The sequence below is a fragment of the Pongo pygmaeus genome, chromosome 8 (assembly GCF_028885625.2).
Source record: "Pongo pygmaeus isolate AG05252 chromosome 8, NHGRI_mPonPyg2-v2.0_pri, whole genome shotgun sequence".
Taxonomy (NCBI): Eukaryota; Metazoa; Chordata; class Mammalia; order Primates; family Hominidae; genus Pongo; species Pongo pygmaeus.
The window spans coordinates 133403048-133424807 of NC_072381.2; the positions used below are offsets into that span (position 1 = coordinate 133403048).

The 21760-nt window shown below is 45.5% G+C and overlaps 1 protein-coding gene across 5 annotated transcripts in view; it reads left to right on the forward strand.

Moving 5' to 3' along the window:
• Positions 1-21760, forward strand: part of PTPRE (protein tyrosine phosphatase receptor type E) — a 187260-nt gene that overhangs the window by 46588 nt on the left and 118912 nt on the right. For 3 of the 5 annotated variants that reach the window (XR_008504941.2, XM_054503952.2, XM_054503953.2), the window contains exon 1: positions 19830-20019. The exons of the other annotated variants lie outside the window; for them this stretch is intronic. Coding sequence is in view for 2 of the 3 variants with exons in the window: in XM_054503952.2 (XP_054359927.2) it covers positions 19984-20019 (36 nt within the window). In the remaining variant the exon portion in view is untranslated. Of the gene's footprint in view, positions 1-19829; positions 20020-21760 lie in introns of those variants that run through there. 5 annotated transcript variants of the gene reach the window in all.

The window sequence follows — 21760 nt, forward strand, 5'->3', positions numbered from 1 at the left end:
TGGCCACTCCTACAATTAAAAAAGTGCCTAGTGAAACTATTTGGATTTTGTAAGCAACACATTTCTCCTTTGGGTGTGTTACTCCAGCCCATCTACCAAGTGACCTGAAAAGCTGCTAGTTTTGAGTGGGTCAGAACACGAGAAGGCTCTGCAATAGATCCAGGCTGCTGGGCAAGCTGCTCTTCCCCTTGGGCCATATGACCCAGCAGACCCAATGGTGCTTGAAGTGTCAGTGGCTGATAGGGATGATGTTTGGAGCCTTTGGCAGGCCCCTATAAGTAAATCACAGTGAAGGCTCTTAGGATTTTTGAGAAAGGCTCTGCCACTACTTGCAGGTAACTGCTATCCTTTTGAGAGACAGCTCTTGGCCTGCTGCTATATCTTAGTAGAAACGAAACACTTGATTATGGGCCACCAAGTTACCATGCAATCTGAACTGCTCATCGTGAACTGGGTGTGATCTGACCCACCAAACCATAAAGTTGGGCATGCACAGCAGCACACTATGATCAAATGGAAGTGGTGTACATATGTGATTGGGCCAGAAAAGGTCCTGGAGGCATAAGTAAGTTACATGAAGAAGTGGCCCAAACACCTATGGTTCCTACTCCTGCTATGCTGCCTTCTCTCTCTCATCCTGCACCCGATGGTCATTTGCCAGAGGAAGAGAAGACCAGGACCTGGTTTGTAGATGGTTCTGCATGATATGTAGGCACCACCAGGAAGTGGACAGCTGCAGCACTATAGCCCCTTTCTGGGATGTCCCTGAATGACAGTGGTGAAGGAAAATCTTCTCAATGGGCAAAATACTGGGCAATGCACCTGGTTGTGCACTTTACTTGGAAGGAGAAATGGCCACATGTGCAATTATATACTGATTCATGGGCTATAGCCAGTGGTTTGGCCAGAAGGTCAGGGACTTGGAAGGAACATGATTAGAAAATTGGTGACAAAGAAATTTGAGGATGAGGTATGTGGATAGACTGCTCTGAGCTGGCAAAGGAAGTGATATTTGTGTTCCATATCAATGCCTACAAAAGGGTGACCTCAGCAGAGGAGGACTTAAATAATCAGGGGTAGAAAATGACCTGTTCTGTGAATACTTGTCAGCCTCTTTCCCCAGCCACCCCTGTCATGGGCTTGTGATCCAAGTGGTCATTGTGGCAGGGATGGAGGCTATTCATGGGCTCAACAACATGGACTTCTATTCACCAATGCCAACCTGGCTACAGCCACCACTGAGTGACCACTCTGACTGCTGCAGAGATCAACATGGAGTCCCCAGTACGGCACCATTCTTTGGGGTGATCTGCCAGCCTCCTACTGACCAGCTGATTACAATGGAGCGCCTTCATTGTGAAAGGGGCAGTGTTTTTTCCTTACTGGAATAGACACTCTGGATATGGATATGCTTCTTCCACAGCTACCATCTGTGGACTCATAGATTGCCTTATCAACCATCATGGCATTCTGCACAGCATTGCTTCTGACCAAGGAATTCACCCAAAGCCAAAGAAGTGCAGCAGTGGGCTCATGCTTGTGGAATTCACTAGTCTTACCATGTTCTTCTCACCTTGAGGCAGCCAGTTTGGTAGAACGGTGAAATGGCATTTTGAAGTCACAGTTACAGCACCAGCTAGGTGACAGTGCCTTGCAGGGCTGAGGCAAGGTTCTTCAGAAGGTTGTATTTGCTCTAAATCAGTGTCCAATATATGATGTTCTTTCTCCTATAGCCAGGATTCACAGGTCCAGGAATCAAGGGGCAGGAATGGAAATGGCACTACTCACCATTACTCCTAGTGACCCACTAGCAAAATTTTTGCTTCCCGTTCCCATGACTGTGAGCTCTGCTGGCCTAGAGGTCTCAGTTCCAGAGTAAGGAGTGCTTCCGCCAGGAGACACAACAATGATTCCACTCAACCAGAAGATAAGGATGCCACTTGGCCACTTGGGGTTCCTCATGCCTCTGAGTCAACAGGCTAAGCAGGGAGCTACAGTGTTGGCTGAGTTGACTGATCCAGACTATCAATGGGAAATTGGACTACTACTTCATAGTGGAGGCAAGGAAGATTCTTCTGGAATACAGAAGATCCCCTAGGGTGCCTCTTAGTACTACCATGCCCTGTGATTAAAATCAATTGGAAGTTACAACAAACCAATCTAGGCAGGACAAGTAATAGCCCAGACTCTTCAGGAATGAAGGTTTAGGTAACTCCACCAGGTAAAGAACCATGACTATCATATGATGCAGAGAATAAATACATGTGTACACACATACATACATACATATATACATACACGCATAAAATCATGACCAGTGAGGTGCTTATTGAAGGCAAAGGGCATACAGAATGGGTAGTAGAAGATGGCAGTTTATCAATACCAGCTATGCCCATGTAACCAGTTACAGAAACAGACTGTTATGAGTATTTCCTCCCTATTTTGTTAAGAATACATCCATGTGTATAGATGCATATAGTAAGCAAAGATCTTTGTTTTCATTCCTCTCTTATTCTTTTATCATGTAACAAGATTTTCTGAACTTATATTAGTACTTAAGTGTTAATTTTGTATCATAGTATTTAAGTCATGGGATGTAAGGAGAAGAGTAAACATCACGCAAGGACTTTTTCTGAAGAAGGAATTGTATTCATCCGTTTTCACACTACTATAAAAAACTACCTGAGACTGGGTAACTTATGAAGAAAAGAGGTTTAATTGACTAACAGTTCTGCAGGCTTAACAGGAAGCATGACTGGGAAGCCTCAGGAAACTTACAATCATGGAGGAAGACGAAGGGGAAGCAAGAACCTTCTTCACATGGTGGCAGGAAAGAGAGAGAGAAGGGGGAAGTGTCACACACATTTAAACCATCAGATCTCGTGAGAACTCACTCACTCTCATGACAACAGCAAGGGGGAAATCCATCCCATCATCCAGTCACCTCCTACCAAGCCCCTCCTTCAATTTGACATGAGATTTGGGCAGGACACAAATCCAAACCATATCAAGGATTAATGTGTTTTTGGTTGTATGCAGGATAGTTGCATCATGTCAGGTGAAACTATTACCTTGTTATTATCTTATTTGGAAATTAAGTATGATTTCAGGAGATGCATATATGTAGGTGCCAAGTTGACAAGGGTTGGGCTTGTGATGGTTAATTTTAGGAGTCGACTATATTAAAGAATATCTAAAAACCTGGTAAAACATTATTTTGGGGTGTTGTCTGAGGGTATTTCCAGAGGAGATTAGCATTTGAGTCCAAGTGGACTAGATGAGAAGCCACACTGCCAGCATCTCAGGGACTCCACCTTGCAAACTGCCTTTCAAGGGACTCCTCAGCCACCACAATTGTGTGAACCAATCTCCCTAATAAATCCCCTCTCATATGTCTATATATTCATTGTATTGATTTTTGTTTCTCTGAAGAATCCTGACTAATACAGACATCTTGGTTGCTTCCAAGTTTGGGCAATTAAGAATAAAGCTGCTATATACATACATATGTGGGTTTTTGTGTGGACATAAGTTTTCACCTCATTTGGGCAAATGCCAAGGAGTGCAATTTCTGGATCATATGTTAAGTGTGTTTAGTTTTGTAAGAAACCACTAAACTATCTTCCAAAGCAGCTGTACAATTTTGCATTTGAAGCAATAAATGAGAGTTCTTGTTGCTCTAAATCCTCACCAGCATTTGGTGTTGTCAGTGTTCTGGATTTTGGCTATTACGATAGGTGGGTAGTGGTGTCATATTGTTGCTTTAATTTGCAATTCCCTTAAGACAGATGATGATGAGCATCTTTATGTATGCTTATTTTCTATCCATATGTTTTCTTTGTTGAGGTGTCTGTTCTGGTCTTTGCCTGTTTTTTTAATGGGATTGTTTATTTTCTTATAGTTGAGTTTTAAGAGTTTTTGGACATTATTGATATCCAAAAACTGATATCCTTTATCAGATATGTTCTTTGCAAATGTTTTCTCTGCAGTCTGTGGCTTGTCTTCTCATTACCTTGACAGTGTCTTCTGCAGAGCAGGAAGTTTTTAATTGTTATGAGGTTCAATGTATCAATTCTTTCTTCTATGGGTCATGTTTTTGGTATTGTATCTAAAAAGTCATCCCCTTATCCAAGGTCATCTAGATTTTTTTCTGTTATTTTCTAGAGTTTTATAATTTTGCATTTTACATTTAGTTCTATGATCTATTTTGAGTTAATTTTTTGTGAAGGGTAGAAAGCCTGTGTGTAGATTCATTTTTTGTATATGGATTTACAGTTGTCCCAGCACCATATGTTGAAAAGACCATCAGTCTTTCTGCCTTTGTATTGCCTTCACTCCTTTGTTAAACATAGTTGACCGTATTCATGTGGGTCTATTTCTCTTCCATTCTGTTGGATTTTTTCCTTCAGATTTGTTACATAGATAATCATGTAATCTGTGAACAAAAATATTTGCATTTTTACTTCTTAATCTGTATACCTTTTATTTTCTTGTCTCATTGCAATAGCCATGACTTCCCATATGATATCAGAAAGGCTCTCCATTCTGTTCCAATGATGTATTTGTTGATTGTTTTACTGAAGCTTTATAGTTAAGTCTTGGATCAGGTAGTGTCAGTCCTCCAACTCTGTTCTTCTCCTTCAATATTGCGTTGGCTATTGTGAGTCTTTTGCCTCTCCATATAAACTTTAGTATCAGTTTGTTGACATCCACAAAATAACTTGGTGGAGCTTTTGACTCGGATTGCACTGGATCTGTAGATCAAGTGAAAGAACTGACATCCTGACAATTTTAAATTTGTTTATCCGTGAACATGGAATGTCTCTCCATTTATTTAGTTGTTATTTGATTTCTTTCATCAGAGTTTTAATATAGATCTTGTACATATTTTGTTAGATTTATGCCTAGGTATTTCATATTTAGGGGTGCTAATATAAATAGGGTTGTGTTTTTAATTTTAAATTCCACTTGTTCACTTCTGGCATACAGAAAAGTGACTAACTTTTTTGTATTAACTTTATACCCTGAAACCTTACTATAGTTACCTACTAGTTCCAAGAGGTTTTGTTTTGTTTTGTTTTGTTTTGTTTTTATTCTTTCAGATTTGTTACATAGATAATCATGTAATCTGTGAACAAAAGTATTTGCATTTTTTACTTCTTAACCTGTGTACCTTTTATTTTATTTTCTTGTCTCTTTGCAATAACCATGACCTCCCATATGATATCAGAAAGGAGTGTCAAGAGAGGACATCCTTGCCTTGTTCCTGATCTTAGTGGGAAAATGTCTAGTTTCTTACCATTAATGTATGACATTAGCTGTAGGTTTTTCACAGCTGTCCTTTATCGACTTGAGGAAATTTCCTTCTATTCCTTGTTTATTGAGAGTTTTCATCATGAATCAGTTTTGAATTTTTGTCACATGCTTTTTTTTGCATCTGTTGATATAATCATGTGATTTTTCTTCTTTAGCCTGTTGATGTGATGGATTATATTAATTGATTTTCAAATTTGAATCAACATTTTATACATGGGATAAATCCCACTTGGTTATGGTAAATACTTATTTTTATACATTTTGGATTTGATTTGCTAATATTTTGTTGAAGATTTTGCAGCTATGTTCATGAGAGATATTGGTCAATAGTGTTGTTTTTTTTCTTGGAATGCCTTTGGTTTTGGTATTGAGGGTAATATGGGCCTCATACAATGAGTGTTCCCTATGCGTGTATCTTTTGGAAGAGACCATAGAAAATTGATTTAATTTCTTTCTTAAATATTTGGTAGAATTCACCAGGACTCATCTGTGCCTGGTCCTTTCTGTTTTAGAAGATTATTAATTATTGATTTATTTTCTTCAATAGATATAATTCTATTCAAATTGCCTTTTTTTTTCTGAGATGCAGTTTCACTCTTGTTGCCCAGGCTGGAGTGCAATTGCATGATCTCGGCTCACTGCAACCTCCTCCTTCTGGGTTCAAGCGGTTCTCCCATCTTGGCCTCCCGAATAGCTGGGATTACAGGCATGTGCCACCACACCTGGCTAATTTTGTATTTTTAGTAGAGATGGGGTTTCTCCATGTTGGTCAGGCTGGTCTCGATCTCCCAACCTCAGGTGATCGGCCCACCTTAGCCTCCCAAAGTGCTGGGATTATAGGCGTGAGCCACTACGCCCGGCTGAAATTGCCTATTTTCTTTTTTTAAACAGAAATCCAGGTTAACGACAAGTTGGGACTTGAGGGGAGTGGAGAAAAACAGTGCAAGAGTTCCCTAAAAGTTTACCCAGTTCATGCATTCACTCATTCATTCATTTGTACATTCATTCATTTGGTAATTCACTCAATAGCCTCCTACTGAACCCATTTACCAGAAATAAGTCCTGCCTCAAGATGATAGCATATGCCTTTCTTATGCCTTCTTGGGCATTTTCTTGAATTACTTTTTTGTTGTGTTTTTAATGTGTAAATATACATCCCCAATAATTCAGATTCATCAATTTATGTTTGTAATAATTGTTGAAATAAGTTTGACAGAAGGTAACCTTTCTGAATTTGCAAAGAAAATGATTGCCAGGCAAATTTAAAGCTGAAGTCCATTGTGGGGAAGATGTTGTGTCCAAAGCCACACACTTTTCAACCAGCTTTAAGCACTTCCTCCATAGTGTTGAGGGCACAGCTCTGGAGTCAGACCTTCCCCAGTATGATCCTGGGTCAGCTACTTCCCAGCAGGGTGACTTAGGATTGTCTCCTTGTCTCTTTAATTCTCCTTTCCCTGACTGTAAAGTGCAAATAATAAGACCCACCTTGCAGGCTGCTTGTGAGGGTCCATGAGATATTATGAAGCTTCTAGCACAGTGCTTGGCAGGGCATCAATGGGAGCTCTTACCTTTATTATTAATTCATTCAAAGGGAGATTTACTGATACTCTCTGTAGTGCTGTAAGAGATGTGACGATATCAAAGCTAGTGCCTGTCCTCTTGGAGAGTGTAATTCCTTGGGGAAGCTAGGACAGATGCAGATTATTACTATGTAAGATGGGAAGTAATAAAAGACGTGGGAAAATAAGTGAATGGCAGACGCAGGTCAGAAAGGAGACCGATCCCTCCAGCTTGGGCATGCTTGCTGGCATGTGGGTGGCCCAGGGACTGGAGATCCTGTTGCTGAATGATCAGATGGTGGCATCTGGGGTGGACGCTGAAGGACGAGGCTGGCTGTGTGTGTGACAGCAGACCTTTCTCCCTGCTGCCTGTGCTGTGCTTTCATACTGCAGACACCCAGCAAGTGAGCGCTGAGTTAGATTCCAGAGAGAGAGTTCAAAAAAATGCATAGCAGCAGAAAAACCCCTGTATGGTTAACAGCAAAGATTTCTTATTTGTTCATTTGAAAGATCCTTTGTCAAATTCTTCTGGCCTTGGGCCCTTTGATCACTTCTGTGTCCTGTGCACTTAAGTCTGGTGGATTCCTTCTTGCCCCTCAGCAGTCAGCTCTGGCAGCCGTGCCTCCCCTGAGTCCAGTCTGACCGTTCCCTGCAGCTTTACCTGGTCCTCTGCGAGCCTGAGCACTTGGGCTGCTCCATCTTTCAACAGCCCCAGGAGTTGGTCTGAGTCATCTTGGACCTCCTAGCTCAATAAATGTGTAAACTTGCCATAGCCCAGATCTTGCTGATTTATGAACATTTAGCCATTAGTCCAAATACGTGAGGCTTTATAAAAAATACAGAAACAGCCGGGCACGGTGGCTTAAGCCTGTAATCCCAGCACTTTGGGAGGCCAAGGCGGGCGGATCGCGAGGTCAGGAGATCGAGACCATCCTGACTAACACGGTGAAACCCCGTCTCTACTAAAAATACAAAAAAAATTAGCCAGGCACGGTGGCGGGCACCTGTAGTCCCAGCTACTCAGGAGGCTGAGGCAGGAGAATGGCGTGAACCCGGAAGGCGGAGCTTGCGGTGAGCCGAGATAGCACCACAGCAGTCCAGCCTGGGCCAAAGACCGAGACTCCGTCAAAAAAAAAAAAAAAAAAAAAATACAGAAACAAGTAGTTCCCACTCACCCTTCCTCTCTGCTGTTAGTGTGCATTCAGACGATGCCAAGGAATGGGCTTCTCTGGGCAGAGCCAGGGCTTTGCGAGGGGTCTTTCTCAGCCACACGTGTCCAGCATGTATGTGGCCTTCTCCTGGGGCATAGAACTACTTATTTCAGCCCACACAAATGAAAACGATTAACATTCAGCAAAATATCCCAGCTGCAGTCTAATTATTTCCTATGGTTGTTGGTGACAGCGTCCCCTTTTTGGAGCAGGGTTGGCGGGAGGCAGGATGAGAACAGTGTGGGCTTGTTGGGGAGGTGTTGTGAGGCACCCAGCACGGAGAATTGAAAAGCCTTCTCTAGAAGCTTCTCTCTGGGGCAGGGTGGGGGTGGGAGAGGCTATGATAAACACACACAGTGGCCTGGGCTCTTCTCTCCAGCAAGACGCAACAGGACAGGGAAGGAGGGCCCCCAGGAGGCCCCTGGGGTGGCCTGGAACTTGAGAATGAACTGATGCTGGCAGGCACAGCCTTCTTCACTTCTTCACAAGAGTGGGCCCCGCCTTAGGCTGCTGGGTGACACCTGTGCCTAAGCGCTCCAGCCTCAGCGAGAGAAAGCAGGCCGCTGGGACTGGCTGTCCTTTACTGTGTGACTCTCCTCAGTGTCTTGTCTGTCCCTTCCTACCTGTCACTGCACTTGGTAGTCACATATTTATTTGTACCTTGGTGTATTTATTCCTGTTTCCCCTGCAAGACTGCAGGCAGCACTGAGAACCCAGGTTGTCTTGCTCATTCTCTGCTGCCAGGACTAGCCGGGCTAGGCACCCCGGGGGGTACTCCCCGAGTGCCTGTGGAATGAATGAATGAGTGAATGGATGAGTGAGTGAAAGAAGATATGAAATTGGTTCTGCAGGATGCGCGGCCTGCAGTTACCACTCAGGAGTTTCTGGCTTCAGGGTAGGAGAGAGACTCCATCTTTCTCTGGGTATTACTGGGCTGTTTTAATTTCATCAAACAACAGGAATTTATTACCTGTTTTCTTAAGCTCTAAATAACAAAGGGAAGCACACTAAGTGTTCTGTTCTTCCTCTTTGCCAGGGCCCAGAGGTTGAGGGAGAAGCAGCCCGTGGTGCTGGGTGCCCATGGGGGGTGAGGAAGAGGCTGCAGAGGTCCCTGCTGCCTGGACACGTGGCTCTAGCCCCTAATGGAGGGGCAGCCCCAGGTACCACTCCCTGAACCTGCGGGAAGGCAGCACGTGAGTGCAGCACATGCCAGGCCACAGGGCTCCTTTCTTGTAACTCTCAAGGCCCCATGAGGCAGGCCAGGTGACCGAGGCTCAAAGGGCAAAGTCCCTTGTTCTGGTGGCTCAGCTGCAGGACAGCGACCGTAGGGCCAGTGCTCTGTGCACCCGCAGCTGCTCCGCTGGACACAGACCTCCCCGGGGAAGCAGAGACCATCCTGCATCTGAACGGGGAGGGGTCGATGGAGTGTGCCCTGGTGACACAGGCTCTGGAGGGCGGGGTCAGGCCTCCCGCTCAGTTCTGCATCGGCACTTGCACCACAGGGGCCTCAATGAAGCCGAGGGAGCTCAGGGGAGCAGGAGTCTAAGCCGGAGGCCCTCAGCGGGGCGACTGTGCCCTCCCCAACACCCAGGACATCAGCAGTATCTGGAGACAGGTTGGATTGTTATGGCCAAGGAGGGAGAAGTGTCATTGGCAGTTAGTGGGCAGAGGCCAGGGATGCAGCGGAACAGCCTACAGTGCAGGCAGTCCCCAGCCCCCACAATGTCCGCGGTGCTGAGGTGGAGAAATCCTGGGCTTAGGTCATGCCCAGGTGCACAGGAAGGATCTTGCATCCCAGGAACCAGGGGCTGGGAGAGAGGAGAGCTGGGCTGGGGGCTCTGGAGGTCCCAAGTTGGGGTGCCCTTGGATTCGTATGTGGAGGTGGAAACCTGGGTCTGAAGGCCTTGACTAGGCATCTCGGGCTGAGAAACAGTGGCTGAGGCTGCAGGAAAGATGTGCCTCTGAGGAGCAGGCCTGTGGAGGCCAGACACTGAGGCAGCTCGGTCCCCCCGGGGCCTATGGAAATGCAGGTAACCCATGATATCCTAGGGTCCTGCTCCCACCCAAGAGAGGGCTGGGTTGAGTGGTCACAGCTGAGGGCCTGCAACTGTATGGACCCATTCTCCACACCACACACAGACCAGCAGAAGCATCTGGCATGTTCCCCCAGCACCCCTGCATCTCACTAACTCCCATTCCTCCCTCTCCTGTCAGCCAAGGCCACTCCCTACAGGATGCCTTCCCTGACTGTTGCTCTGGGTCAGGTTTCATCTTCTCAAAGGACTGTATGTAATTTACATCCTTTGTTAATGTGAACGTGTGATTAACTGGCTTCTGGGTGGATGCATCCTGGTGTCTTCAAAGCTGAACACGTAGTAGATGCCCAGAAAGTGGTTTTTAAATGATTATGCTTTGTCTTTGATAAATAACAGAGGTGTCTTTACAGTGTGTACAGGCAAAGCTGAGTTGAGACATCGAAAGTGGGCGGGGAAAGTGTCTCCAATCCTGGAGTTGTGGGGAAGCACTGTAGGCGAGCCTGTTTCCTCCAATCTCACCTGGGGGGTAGAGAGTGTGTGTGTGTGTGTGTGTGTGCATGCATGCGTGCGCACACACGTGCACACATGTGTGGAAGCCACAGGGCTGGGGATAGTCTCTAGCAATGTGAGACAACCAGCACACCATCCTGGTGCTGAGCACAGCTCAGTGTCCCTGTCTGGAAAGCCCATGGCCCTTGGGGCAGAAGTTCTGCATAGAGAGTCCGCAGTGGGCCGAGGCAGTGGTCTTCAGCCCATTTGCAGAGCTAATTTGCCCCTCTGTGCCTGAGATAAAAAAGATGGTTTCTCCTTCATGGAGAAGGAGTTCAGTTTTATTAATACTTTCTTAAAGTGAGCCACAGGATTAGTGCTGGCCCCCAGGTTTTAAAATCTTCCATCTGATGTTCAGCCTCTTTCCTGTTGAGACCACTCCTTGCAAAGATGATTGCTCTTGAAGTTGAACCCAGCATAACTGCAGTCTATCGCCCCTGCCCAGCTGGCAGGGTATCCTTTGCTTTCATTTTATTTGTTTATTTATTTATTTATTTTTGGGACAGAGTCTTGCTCTGTTGCCCAGGCTGGAGTGCATTGGCATGATCTTGGCTCACTGCAACCTCTGCCTCCCGGGCTCCAGCAATTCTCCTGCCTCAGCCTCCGGAGTAGGTGGGATTACAGGCGCCCACCACCACGCCCAGCTAGTTTTTGAATTTTTAGTAGAGATGGGGTTTCAACATGTTGGCCAGGCTGGTCTCAAACTCCTGACCTCAGGTGATCTGCCCACCTCGGCCTCCCAAAGTGCTGGGATTACAGGCATGAGCCACCATACCCGACCTCCTTTGCTTTTATCAAATTTAAACTTCTAGGAATATATTTTCATAATGTGTTTCTTTTTTTTATTATTATTATACTTTAAGTTTTAGGGTACATGTGCACAATGTGCAGGTTAGTTACATATGTATACATGTGCCATGCTGGTGTGCTGCACCCATTAACCCGTCATTTAGCATTAGGTATATCTCCTAATGCTATCCCTCCCCCCTCCCCCAACCCCACAACAGTCCCCAGAGTGTGATGTTCATAATGTGTTTCTAGCCGTCTTTAAGAATTAATGAAGTTCTTAGTTCCTTTTTTTTTTTTTTTTTTGCCTTTGGCTAACTGTGGACAATTCTCAATCGTAAGGGAAAGATTTACTTCTTTATTCATAAGTCTCACTGTCTCCGAAACTCTTTTCACATTCAAAGGGCACTCGCGTTACCTGGCAATTACTCTTTCTCGATGAGACACAGGTTGGTGATATTTGGGAATATGACTTTGGGGAATACAAACTCTGTTTAAGTAACGGTTTTGAAAAAAATCTCTCTGCACCAGTGAATCCCATGAACTGTTTAATTTTCAGTAAGCGCTTGCAGCCAGTTGTCTAGTTGTCAGAAGCTAGGCTCATCAGCAGGCTCCTGGTGTTGGCGTTCTGCTGCCGGAAGGTCAGGGAGTTCCCTGGACCCCACGGAAGCAGCTGTCTCCATGAAGGACAGGGACCGCGCCATCAGCCTTTCTTTTATTCTCCCACTGAGATGGTATGAAGGCATTTTGGTTTTAAGCATCCTTTTTCCCAATTTCTCAGAAACCTTTGAAGATCTTGCACTTGACTTCTAAAATTCAGTCCAATTCCTTGATAAGTACGTCACTATTACAAGTTGACTTTTTTACTTCTTAAGAAGCATCTTTAATTTGAACTTCCATAACCATATTTTTATAATTATCAAATGGCAGGAAATAGATGCTGACTCCCTTAATTTTATCATTCTAAATGTCACAAGAATGGCAAGGATCTTTAAAAGACAAAAGAAGTTCTTCAATTCGGAATTCCCATGGTAACCAATATAGCTCAATCTTTTTTTTTCTTTCTGTGGCTATTTTAAGTATTTAAATTGATTTACATCCCTCTGGAAATGTGAAAAAAAGCCTGGATCCTATATACATCCGTTCCACCTGGAGTTTGGGGGTTTTATTATAAGCCATGTTCTTCTTTTGATTCCTTGCCAGTGTCTGCAGTGGAAGGTAAGGGTTCGCCCCTAAGCAAAAGCCTTTTAAGTTTCCTTAACTTAGGAAGAAGTCATGATCTACCTTTGTATTCCTTTTGTAGTTGATATTAAAACATAAACATATAAATTATCTCATTTTGAATTGCTCTTACACTTTATGTTGAACAATGAATATAAATGTATTTTAGTGGCCAGATGTTAGAGGATAACACTGGCTTAATTTGTGCTGAGTGTGGAGCCCCTTCTGGGTGCAGTGAGGGTCTGAGCCTGTGGACCTCATATCTGCCCAGCTCCTGCTGGACAGCATCAGAGATTTGCTGGCTCAGGGTCCAGCCAGTCTCCACTTCCTGGAGCAGGACACTGCACACCAAATTCACTGGTACTGCAGCCATAACCCTGGACACCTGGACACGTGCATTTTCCCATCTTCTGCCACACTGGCCCTTTGCCTGACCTCCTCCTGGCCTTCAGTCCGAGGTCCCCTGGGGGCCACGAATGCCTCTGCAAAGTTGCAGGTCCTGATAGTGGGCTATGGGTGCTCCCAGCTGAGCACAGTCATGACTCCCACACTCACTGTACAAGGAAGTGAACACAGTAAGTGTGGATCTACCAGAACTTCATTAAGCCTCAGGGCAACCCTAAAGAGAGGACAGGCATGTTTATCCTCATTTCATCCATGAGGAAGTGAAAGCTCAAAGAGGTCAGATGCTGCATCTGAGGTCGGTGTGGTTTTCTACCTCTGGGACCCCCTACCCCTGAGGCCAGTGTCCATCCCCCTCAGCAGGTGTGGAGCTCTCTGGACACAACATCTTGCTAGGAATTGCCTGACAGTTACTGATCATTTATCTTTTAAAATGGGTCAATAAGCTGAAGGAAAGACGGGAAGTTTCTCAGATATCACATATTGGCAGATATTACAGCCAAAATACACACAGAGGGAAACATTTTGGGGAAGGTTGTGGCCATGATAAAAATCAGCATTTATTGAGCCTGTGATATGTGGCAGACACCATGAAGTGTGCATTGTAGACATTACCACATACACCCCATGCAGCCACAGGGTGACCAGCCACCTACTTAGCCAGGGACTGAGGGGTTTGCTGGGATGGGGGATTTTAGTTTTAAAACAGGGATGATCCTGGGCAAAGCAAGGTAAGTTGGTCAAACTGTCCGCCACCCCAAGGTTAAGATGGACTTACTCTCATTTTGTAAATAGAAAACCCATGGCTCAGAGAGTTGAGGTAACTGCCCAGGCTGCTCTGATGGCAAGAGGTGCAGCTGAGGCCTGGACCAATACCTGTCAGAACCCAAAGCCACATTTTTTGACCACGACACCCTTGTCATGGCCATGAAAAGCAGTCCCTCCTGCGATGGAAGTCTCAAGGTCATCCATATGACCAATACCTTGAAAAGATTTAGGTGATAAAATTGAGATTCTTAATTCTTTTGAAAAAAGTGATTAAAATCAGAAAATTATTTTCAGATAAAGTTTATGCCAACAGATACAAAGGCTTGCTCTGTAAGAGATAAAGCATTTTGTGGCAAACAAACAAACACTTCAAGGGCAAAGTCAGGCCAATCGTCCTGCTCTTTGCCATCCAGTAAGTCTCTCCATGCTCATGGTCATCTGTCGCCCAGTGTGAAGACTGCTAAGGGCAGATGACATGCTCAGTGTTTCTCAGTTGACTGTATTTTTTAATTGAGTTTTTAGACAAATTAAATTAATGAATTTGTTTGCTTATTCATGCAGAGTAAAAAGCAATACCCACTCCACTCCAAAATAGTAGCTCAAGCTATGATTTTACAAATTGCTATGGTTTGGCTGTGTCCCCACCCAAATCTCATCTTGACTTGCAGCTCCCATAATCCCCACGTGTCATGGGAGGGACCCTGTGGGAGGTAATTGAATCATGGCAGCGGGTTTTTCCTGTGCTGTTCTCGTGATAGTGAATAAATTCTCACGAGCTCTGATGGTTTTATAAAGGGCAGTGGCCCTGTACACACTCTCTTGCCTGCTGCCATATAAAGATGTGCCTTTGCTCCTCCTTCACCTTCCACCATGATTGTGAGGCCTTCCCAGCCATGTGGAACTGTGAGTCCATTAAACCTCTTTTTCTTTATAAATTACCCAGTCTTGGGTATTTCTTCATAGCAGTATGAAAATAGACTAACACACAAATTATATTAAAATGCAACATCCTTACAGAAAAGTCTGCACCAGTCATAAGCACACAGAGCTCTGAACTTTCAAGTGAGCCAGCACCCAGATCAAGGAATGTGACAGGCCCATTCCCCCAGCCCAATCCCCTTATTGCTCTTCCAGTCCCTTCATGCCTCCCTTCCAGGGGTAACCATTGTCCCCACTTCTGACATCATAGATTCGTTTCGCCTGCTTTTGAACTTTACATAAGCTGGATCATAGATTATATCAAAGTATTTTTATGTTTATTGAATACCTACTATGTGCAAGGCCTTGCATAGCTGTTCAATGAATCTAAATGACTTGGTTTTGAATGCCTCCCAGGTTGCTCTATAGATGTGTGTGAGTGTGTGTGTGTGAGTGTGTGTGTGTGTGTCCCTGGATATAGGTCACAGAGTTGTCTTAGCAGTCAGCCCTCAAAAGGCAAGTTCACATGGTGGCCAGCTCACATCCTGTGTGTGTTCAGGAAGGCACTGCTGCCATGTAAATGTCATTTAAATGTGGCATATCTATGAATTCAACAGGATAATTTGGTTCCTATGTTGTTGGAAAGTTATCTGAATGCTGAAGTCATCTGCACTCCAGGCTTGAGTAAACAAGTCAGGACAATGAAGAGAGGAAGTTGCTGTTCGGTTTGGTGAGGGGAGAGGAAGGTGACTTTCACAAGACCTCTTGTACAAGGGCCACCGTGTGAAACCTGATGTCCAGTGAAGACACAGCAATCCAAATAGATCACTGCCTTCCAGCCCCAGGGTCTATGCAACAAAAAGGCTTCCCCATTGAGGCCATCTGGCGAGTTCTGCCTCCAATGTCCTGGGAGCAGTCAGACAGAGCCCAGGGCCGGCGGCCTCTCCAGCCTCCATTCTGCAGATCATTCTTTCTGAGCAATTCATGCTCATTCCCACACAGAAAGGTTTGAGGCAATTTGTGGAAGGAGCGTTGTATCAGGATGGTTCCTAATTCAGGTGGATTAAGGTATGGATGCTGTCTTCACCGCTCACTTGTCAAATAACTGAACTCCTGACTTCTTTCAACTCTGGGCTTCTAATCCGTGAAGTCAGAATAATAATAACTGGGTAGTTGTGAGCACTAAGTTTAAAAATATGTTGTGGCAGCACTTTGCATGAGCAGACCATAGTATAAATGCCAGCTCCCTTTCCCTGGAGATAAGAAGTGATTGTGATTGTGCGTTAAGTTCTGTTTTAAGCTTCCTGGCTGACAAGGCAAAAATGAAACACAATGGCTTATATTGTTCTAGTCTGATTCAAAGAATGTCCCTAGTTTTTCAGGAAATATAAACACTTTCCTGGTGTTACATTCTAAGACAACTTTATTTTGCGAGCCTAAATGATTCAGTCACGGTTTCCAACAATGGTTTTCACCCCCAAAAGATGGAGAATTCCCCTTTCTATTTCCATAGTATGTATCAATCCTTTAAAAAATACTAATCTGAGGATATGATAGTGCAACACTAAATTCGGAAGGCGAACACCATGGAGCTGGAATTGCATTCTGTTGCTCCATTTCTTTCACCGTCTCTTTTTACTGGACATCTTATAATAAGAACGTAAATGGAAAGGGCAAGCCTGGAGTGACAAAGGGAATCCTCCATTCACTCTGCACAGTGCTGTTGCTGGGCTCGGGACGTGGAGAGGGCAGGGGCTGTGAAGACATCCTTGTGGCTTTGCAGGGTCGTCATGAGGATAAAGGGGATGGGCCAGGTGTGGCAGCTTAGACTTGTAATCCCAGCACTTTGGGAGGCTGAGACCGGCAGATCACTTGAGGCCAAGAGTCCCAGACTAGCCTGGCCAATATGGTGAAACCCTCTCTGTGCTAAAAATACAAAAATTAGCTGGGCATGGTGGTGCACACCTGTAATCCCAGCTACTCGAGGGGCTGAGGCACAAGAATTGCTTGAACTTGGGAGGCAGAGGTTTCAGTGAGCCGAGATTGGGTCACTGCACTCCACCCTGGCAACAGAGCGATACTCTGCCTAAAAAGAAAAAAAAAAGGGGCGGGGGGGCATGATGCAGACATGAGCTTTGTGTGTGTTCTTGTCATATCACATGTAAAGGAGACGGTCAGACTGGGGGTCTTTTCTATTACAAAATTATACATCTGGAGAATCATGGTGAACGTGAATTCTGTGTGAGATGCTGGCACGTGCCTCCGGCACTTCATGAAAGAGCCTGTTGGTTCTGGAGCATCCGTGGTTTTGCTCCTCAGGCTGCTGGCCGTGGGGACCCTGAGTCACGAGCTCTTCAGAAACTCTGGTGCTGGGGAGGCAAAGCTGTCTCCTCCTCTCTCCCTTTGCACAGAAATTCCAGAATTTGGATTCTTTTGTAACCTCAAGCTGAATGTTCAAAATGTTGAAGCTGAGTTCTTTTTTTGTTTTTCATATAAGTACTTACACACACGCATAAAAAAGAGCCAGTAACCAAGGGGTTTTCCCAGGCCCCCAGTGGCCTGGAAGTCCAGCCCACACTCCCATATTGCAGCTGGGAGACACAAGAGGGAGGGAACTTGGGTGGGGGGCACCCCACAATGATGAGGTCCTTGGGAGCCTCCAGGGCCTCCAGGAACCCAGCTGCCACCCAAGAGCACCCTAAGTCTCAGAAGCTAGCCAATCCAATGGAAGGACGGTAAGGTCTTTTCAGTGTAAGCACAGCTTTGCGGATGAAAGGGTTGTATTTGCAGAATTAGTTGGAATCAGAGCTCCAAGCCTAGAATGTCCTCCCACCCTCTACCCACCCCAGGACTGGCTTCTTGTCCTGTAAGGCCAGCTGAGCTCTCCTCCCTCATTACCTGTCCCCAGGTACAGACCTTCCCCTCACACCATTGATAACTCATCTGTTGCATTTTTTCATGTATCCTGAAGCACCTACACAGTAGACATTCGATAAATATCTGCTGAACAGTGGATTACATAGTAGAGCCACAGATGAAATGATGCCTACAAACCTCCTACAAAACTCCTATTTTATTATATCAAACTCTGAAAACTGACAGTTTGGACTGTTCTTTTGTTAATCCTACAATGACTTAAGCTGACTAATGGACACTCAAGTTTCCATCATGGCTGCGCTCACAAAAAAGATCACCTGATATTTTCCCCTTGTTACTATGGAAGATTTTAGGTGGATCATATTCTTATTCATATCATAGGAATCATTTACTGAGGAAAGGTCATTTCATTTCAATTATGTTTTGAATGTTTAGTCATTTCAAAAATAAACCATCCCTCCAGGTTAAATTTATCTGGGACTCATGGTTGGATAAGCTTCTATGTCATTAAAATTAATTGATGTAGCAAAATCAGCTGCAGTCATTATCCTGTCCCATATCTGTGGCAGAGCCAGGAAGGTGCTCACTGTCTACACATAGCGGCAGAGGTCTCTGTGTCCTTTGTCCCATGCAGAGACCCTGCCTGTAAGTCTCACTGAACTGAAAGTTAGATCGGGAGTCTCCATATGACCTGACTGAGAGCTTCATGTTGTCAAGTGTCCATACAAGGCTAATGTGACACTCACACTGGGGCTGGCACATTTGAACAAATGGTTCACTTCAAACATTCACATCGCAAAAAAGGACCCCAGTGGGCATAGGGAGTCCAGCCCAAGACGAAGTATCAGGGAGCTGTTGGGAACGCGGGTCTTACGGTAAGAGACCTGGGGTAGGGTGGGGATTGGCACCCCCTGGAGGGCGTCTCCATGTTCTCAATGCTTCTGCTTCCTCCTCTGGAAGGCAGGGAGGGCCCTTCTCAGCTCTCCGCACTGTATGGAGGAGTCGGTGAGATGAAGCCTGCCCAGTGTTTTCACTCGGTGCCGTCCTGAGATTCGAGAGCCCCGTGCACGGTGCCCCGGCCTTGCTGTCCTTGCAGGTACTAGCGCATTCCAGTTCCTTTAGAGAATGGGCACTGGAGTAAGGAAGATCAGATGTGTGCCCATCCCGGCCTGCAGTGAGCGCTTGCCCCTCACAAGGCAGTTCCTGGGGAAAGTCTACAGTGTGTGCGATTTGCAGTTTAGTTTGAACAGAAGGAGGTTTATTAGAATCTTGGCAGCTCTAGAAGGAGACTCTTAACTCTCCATTGGCTACAGATCCCGGCCAGCCACGTGGGTGGCTCCCTCAGGCCAGTCAGTGGTTCCTGCTGGGATGGCTATGGGTACCAGGAGAGCTTTCCCTTAGCACTTTCAGACCTCAGACCTCCTGGCAGATTCAGGCACAGCATTGAACTTCATGCAGTTTTCCTAAATTCAACTTCCAGAGCTTTTACCTTTTCAGAGACCCAGCCTAGTTTATAGAAGCCCAGCAGAAACTTTTCTTCAATTTGCTCGTGACTCTTAGATGAGTTTGGGGCTGGGCGGGAAGATGGATTTCAGCATCCCAGGCAGGGGCACATCAGATAAACTGTGCGCTTTGAAGCCATGATGCTGCCTGACCATGAGGGTAACATGGGGGAGGAGGAATCCTTGTCAGTGTCCTATCTGTGGTCGGCTGGGCAGTGACCACTTCCCCGACCACTGCCTGGGGACTGCTCCCCCACACCCGGCTTCTCTCCCAGGAAGCAATTCCCGGCCCAGGCACCAAGGGCCCAGGGTTTTCCTAATGTTGAGGACATTATTGCCCAGTGGCATAGAACATGGGATTTGGAGTCAGATCTGGCTGGATTTGATTTCTGGCTCAACCTCTTATTGACCATGTGACTTCACACATGTTACTTCAGGGTGGCCGTGAGGATCAGACAGGATCCTGTATGTACAGTGTCTAGCACGTGCCCCAAGGACCATTTGTCCTCATAAATGTGATTATTAGGTAGCAAGGCAGTGCTAGATGTGGCCCCACCCAGGGCCAACCCCAGTGTGCGAACAGTAGCCTTTCTGTCCTTACCTGGGCTTTACCCTCCTCTGTTTCCAAGCTCCTCCACCCAACATTCTCTCACTGGATCATTACCATGACGCTATGGATCATCAGCAAGTATTGGTGACCTCATGTGTAGTGACCATTGAAGCACAGAGAGGTGGAGGGGCTGCCCAAGGTCACCCAGTGGGCAGGGATCTGGCTGGAGAGCACACGCTGCTGCTTCTCCCTCCCTTGGACTATGGATTACAGGAGAGACCAGCAGCCATGCAGGTGGCAGGTGGGAGGCCTGGGGTTCTGCAGGTATGAGCAGACACACATCAGCTCCCTCTACCGCCGGCCTTTAATGTCTCCACATCACACAGAGGCCTGGGACTGTCTGGCTGTGTGGTGCAGCGGCTCGAGCACATACACTTTGGGATGATTCCTTGAGTTGTAAAGAAAGAAAATAATTTTCCTTGAGAATGATGGATGCACTGCTTAGTAGTGGAAGAGGAGAGCTGACCTTTCTAGGTAGACAAAACAGAATGCCTGTCAAACATTACACTTTTGTTGCAGTATATTGTTCCAGAATGGAGCGCTGCATATTTTTGCTATAATGCTGTTTTTGTTTCTAAATGAATACTGCAGTGTTCTTTTATGTGGAGGAGGGATTCATTACTGGTTCACAGAACTTTTTCAGTGGTGGGGAAAAAATAGGTGCTTGTCCTCAGCAATGTGTATCAAGCCTAGACACATTTCTGTTAGGAGCACAGTGATTTGTGAATCCCCTGACAGCTTACCTTTTATTATGAGCTCTATTTTAAATGGAGACATGTAGCTTTTCCTCTTCAAGACAATATAACAGATACCTAGAATCTTCTCTGTTATCTCTCATTTGTTTTCAAGCTAGCCTCTTTTTTGTGCATTTTATAGGGATTCTTATTTATGAACTAGTTTAAATGGTTCAGATCAGCCAGTTGTTGTGGGGTGGAGGATCATTAAAACAGTAATATTTACAAATGTTTCAGCAAAGTGGCTAGTTGATGGGCAGATTTTTCATTCATCAGCTTTCCTAGTTTTCAAAGTCTTCCTGAGGAATATCTAACAAACATCTCTGCTCTGAGTACCATATTCCTGAAAAAAAAAATTGATCTGTTTTCAGGATGGGTCTCCCCTTTTCTCATGCTAATGTATTTTCTTAGTCTCTCGGTAATATCCTCTGCATGCCTGTGAAGGATGCATCACTTTCTGATAGCTCTGCGCCTGAACCCCACCTCTGTCAATGGCAACGCTTCACCCAGGCCCCCAAGCCAAGCCCACGGTCACGCTTAGCTTCCTTCCCTTTTCCCCACTTCTCACATGTCTCCAAAGCTTGTGAGCTCTGCTTCCTCCATCGTTAAATAGCTGCCCCCTCCCCGGCCGCCCACCACTGCCCTTGAGAACACGTTTTCATCCTGCATCTGGACCACAGGTGTGGCCTCATTAGTCAGGAATCCACAGTCCACACTTAACATGGTCCTGTCCCTTATTCTTCTCTGCAGCCATCACAGTGACCTTCTTTGCAGAGAGCAGAATGGGAACGTCCAGACTTGCAGACTTCTGCAGCCCCCTTGTGGCTTCAGCCCAAAGCCAAAGGTCTCTGCAGCATTCCGGGATCTGCCCACCACACATCCCAGGCTCACAGCAGTGATTTATTGGGTCCAGGCCTTATACTGAGTTCTGTGTCGGGTCCTTACCTCCTTTACTAACCCAGCAGGAAATTTTATTATCTCTATTTCACAGATGAAGAAACTTAGGCTCAAAACTGTTGTGACTTGTTCCAAGGTCAAAGCCAGAATCCAACTTATTTGCCATTTCCAGAATGTTCCATACACTCTCTGGCTTCCTTGCTTTTGTTCATGTGTTCTTCCTGGGAATTTTCTTCTTGAGAAAGATGACCTAACTTTGGCCAAACACAGGTTAGTGTTCTGCTTCCATCTTTCATGGCGCCTGGGCTTGCCATGACCTAGCACTGCTCACCCCTGCATTTCAATGATCTGTTTATAAGTCTGTCCTCTGGACT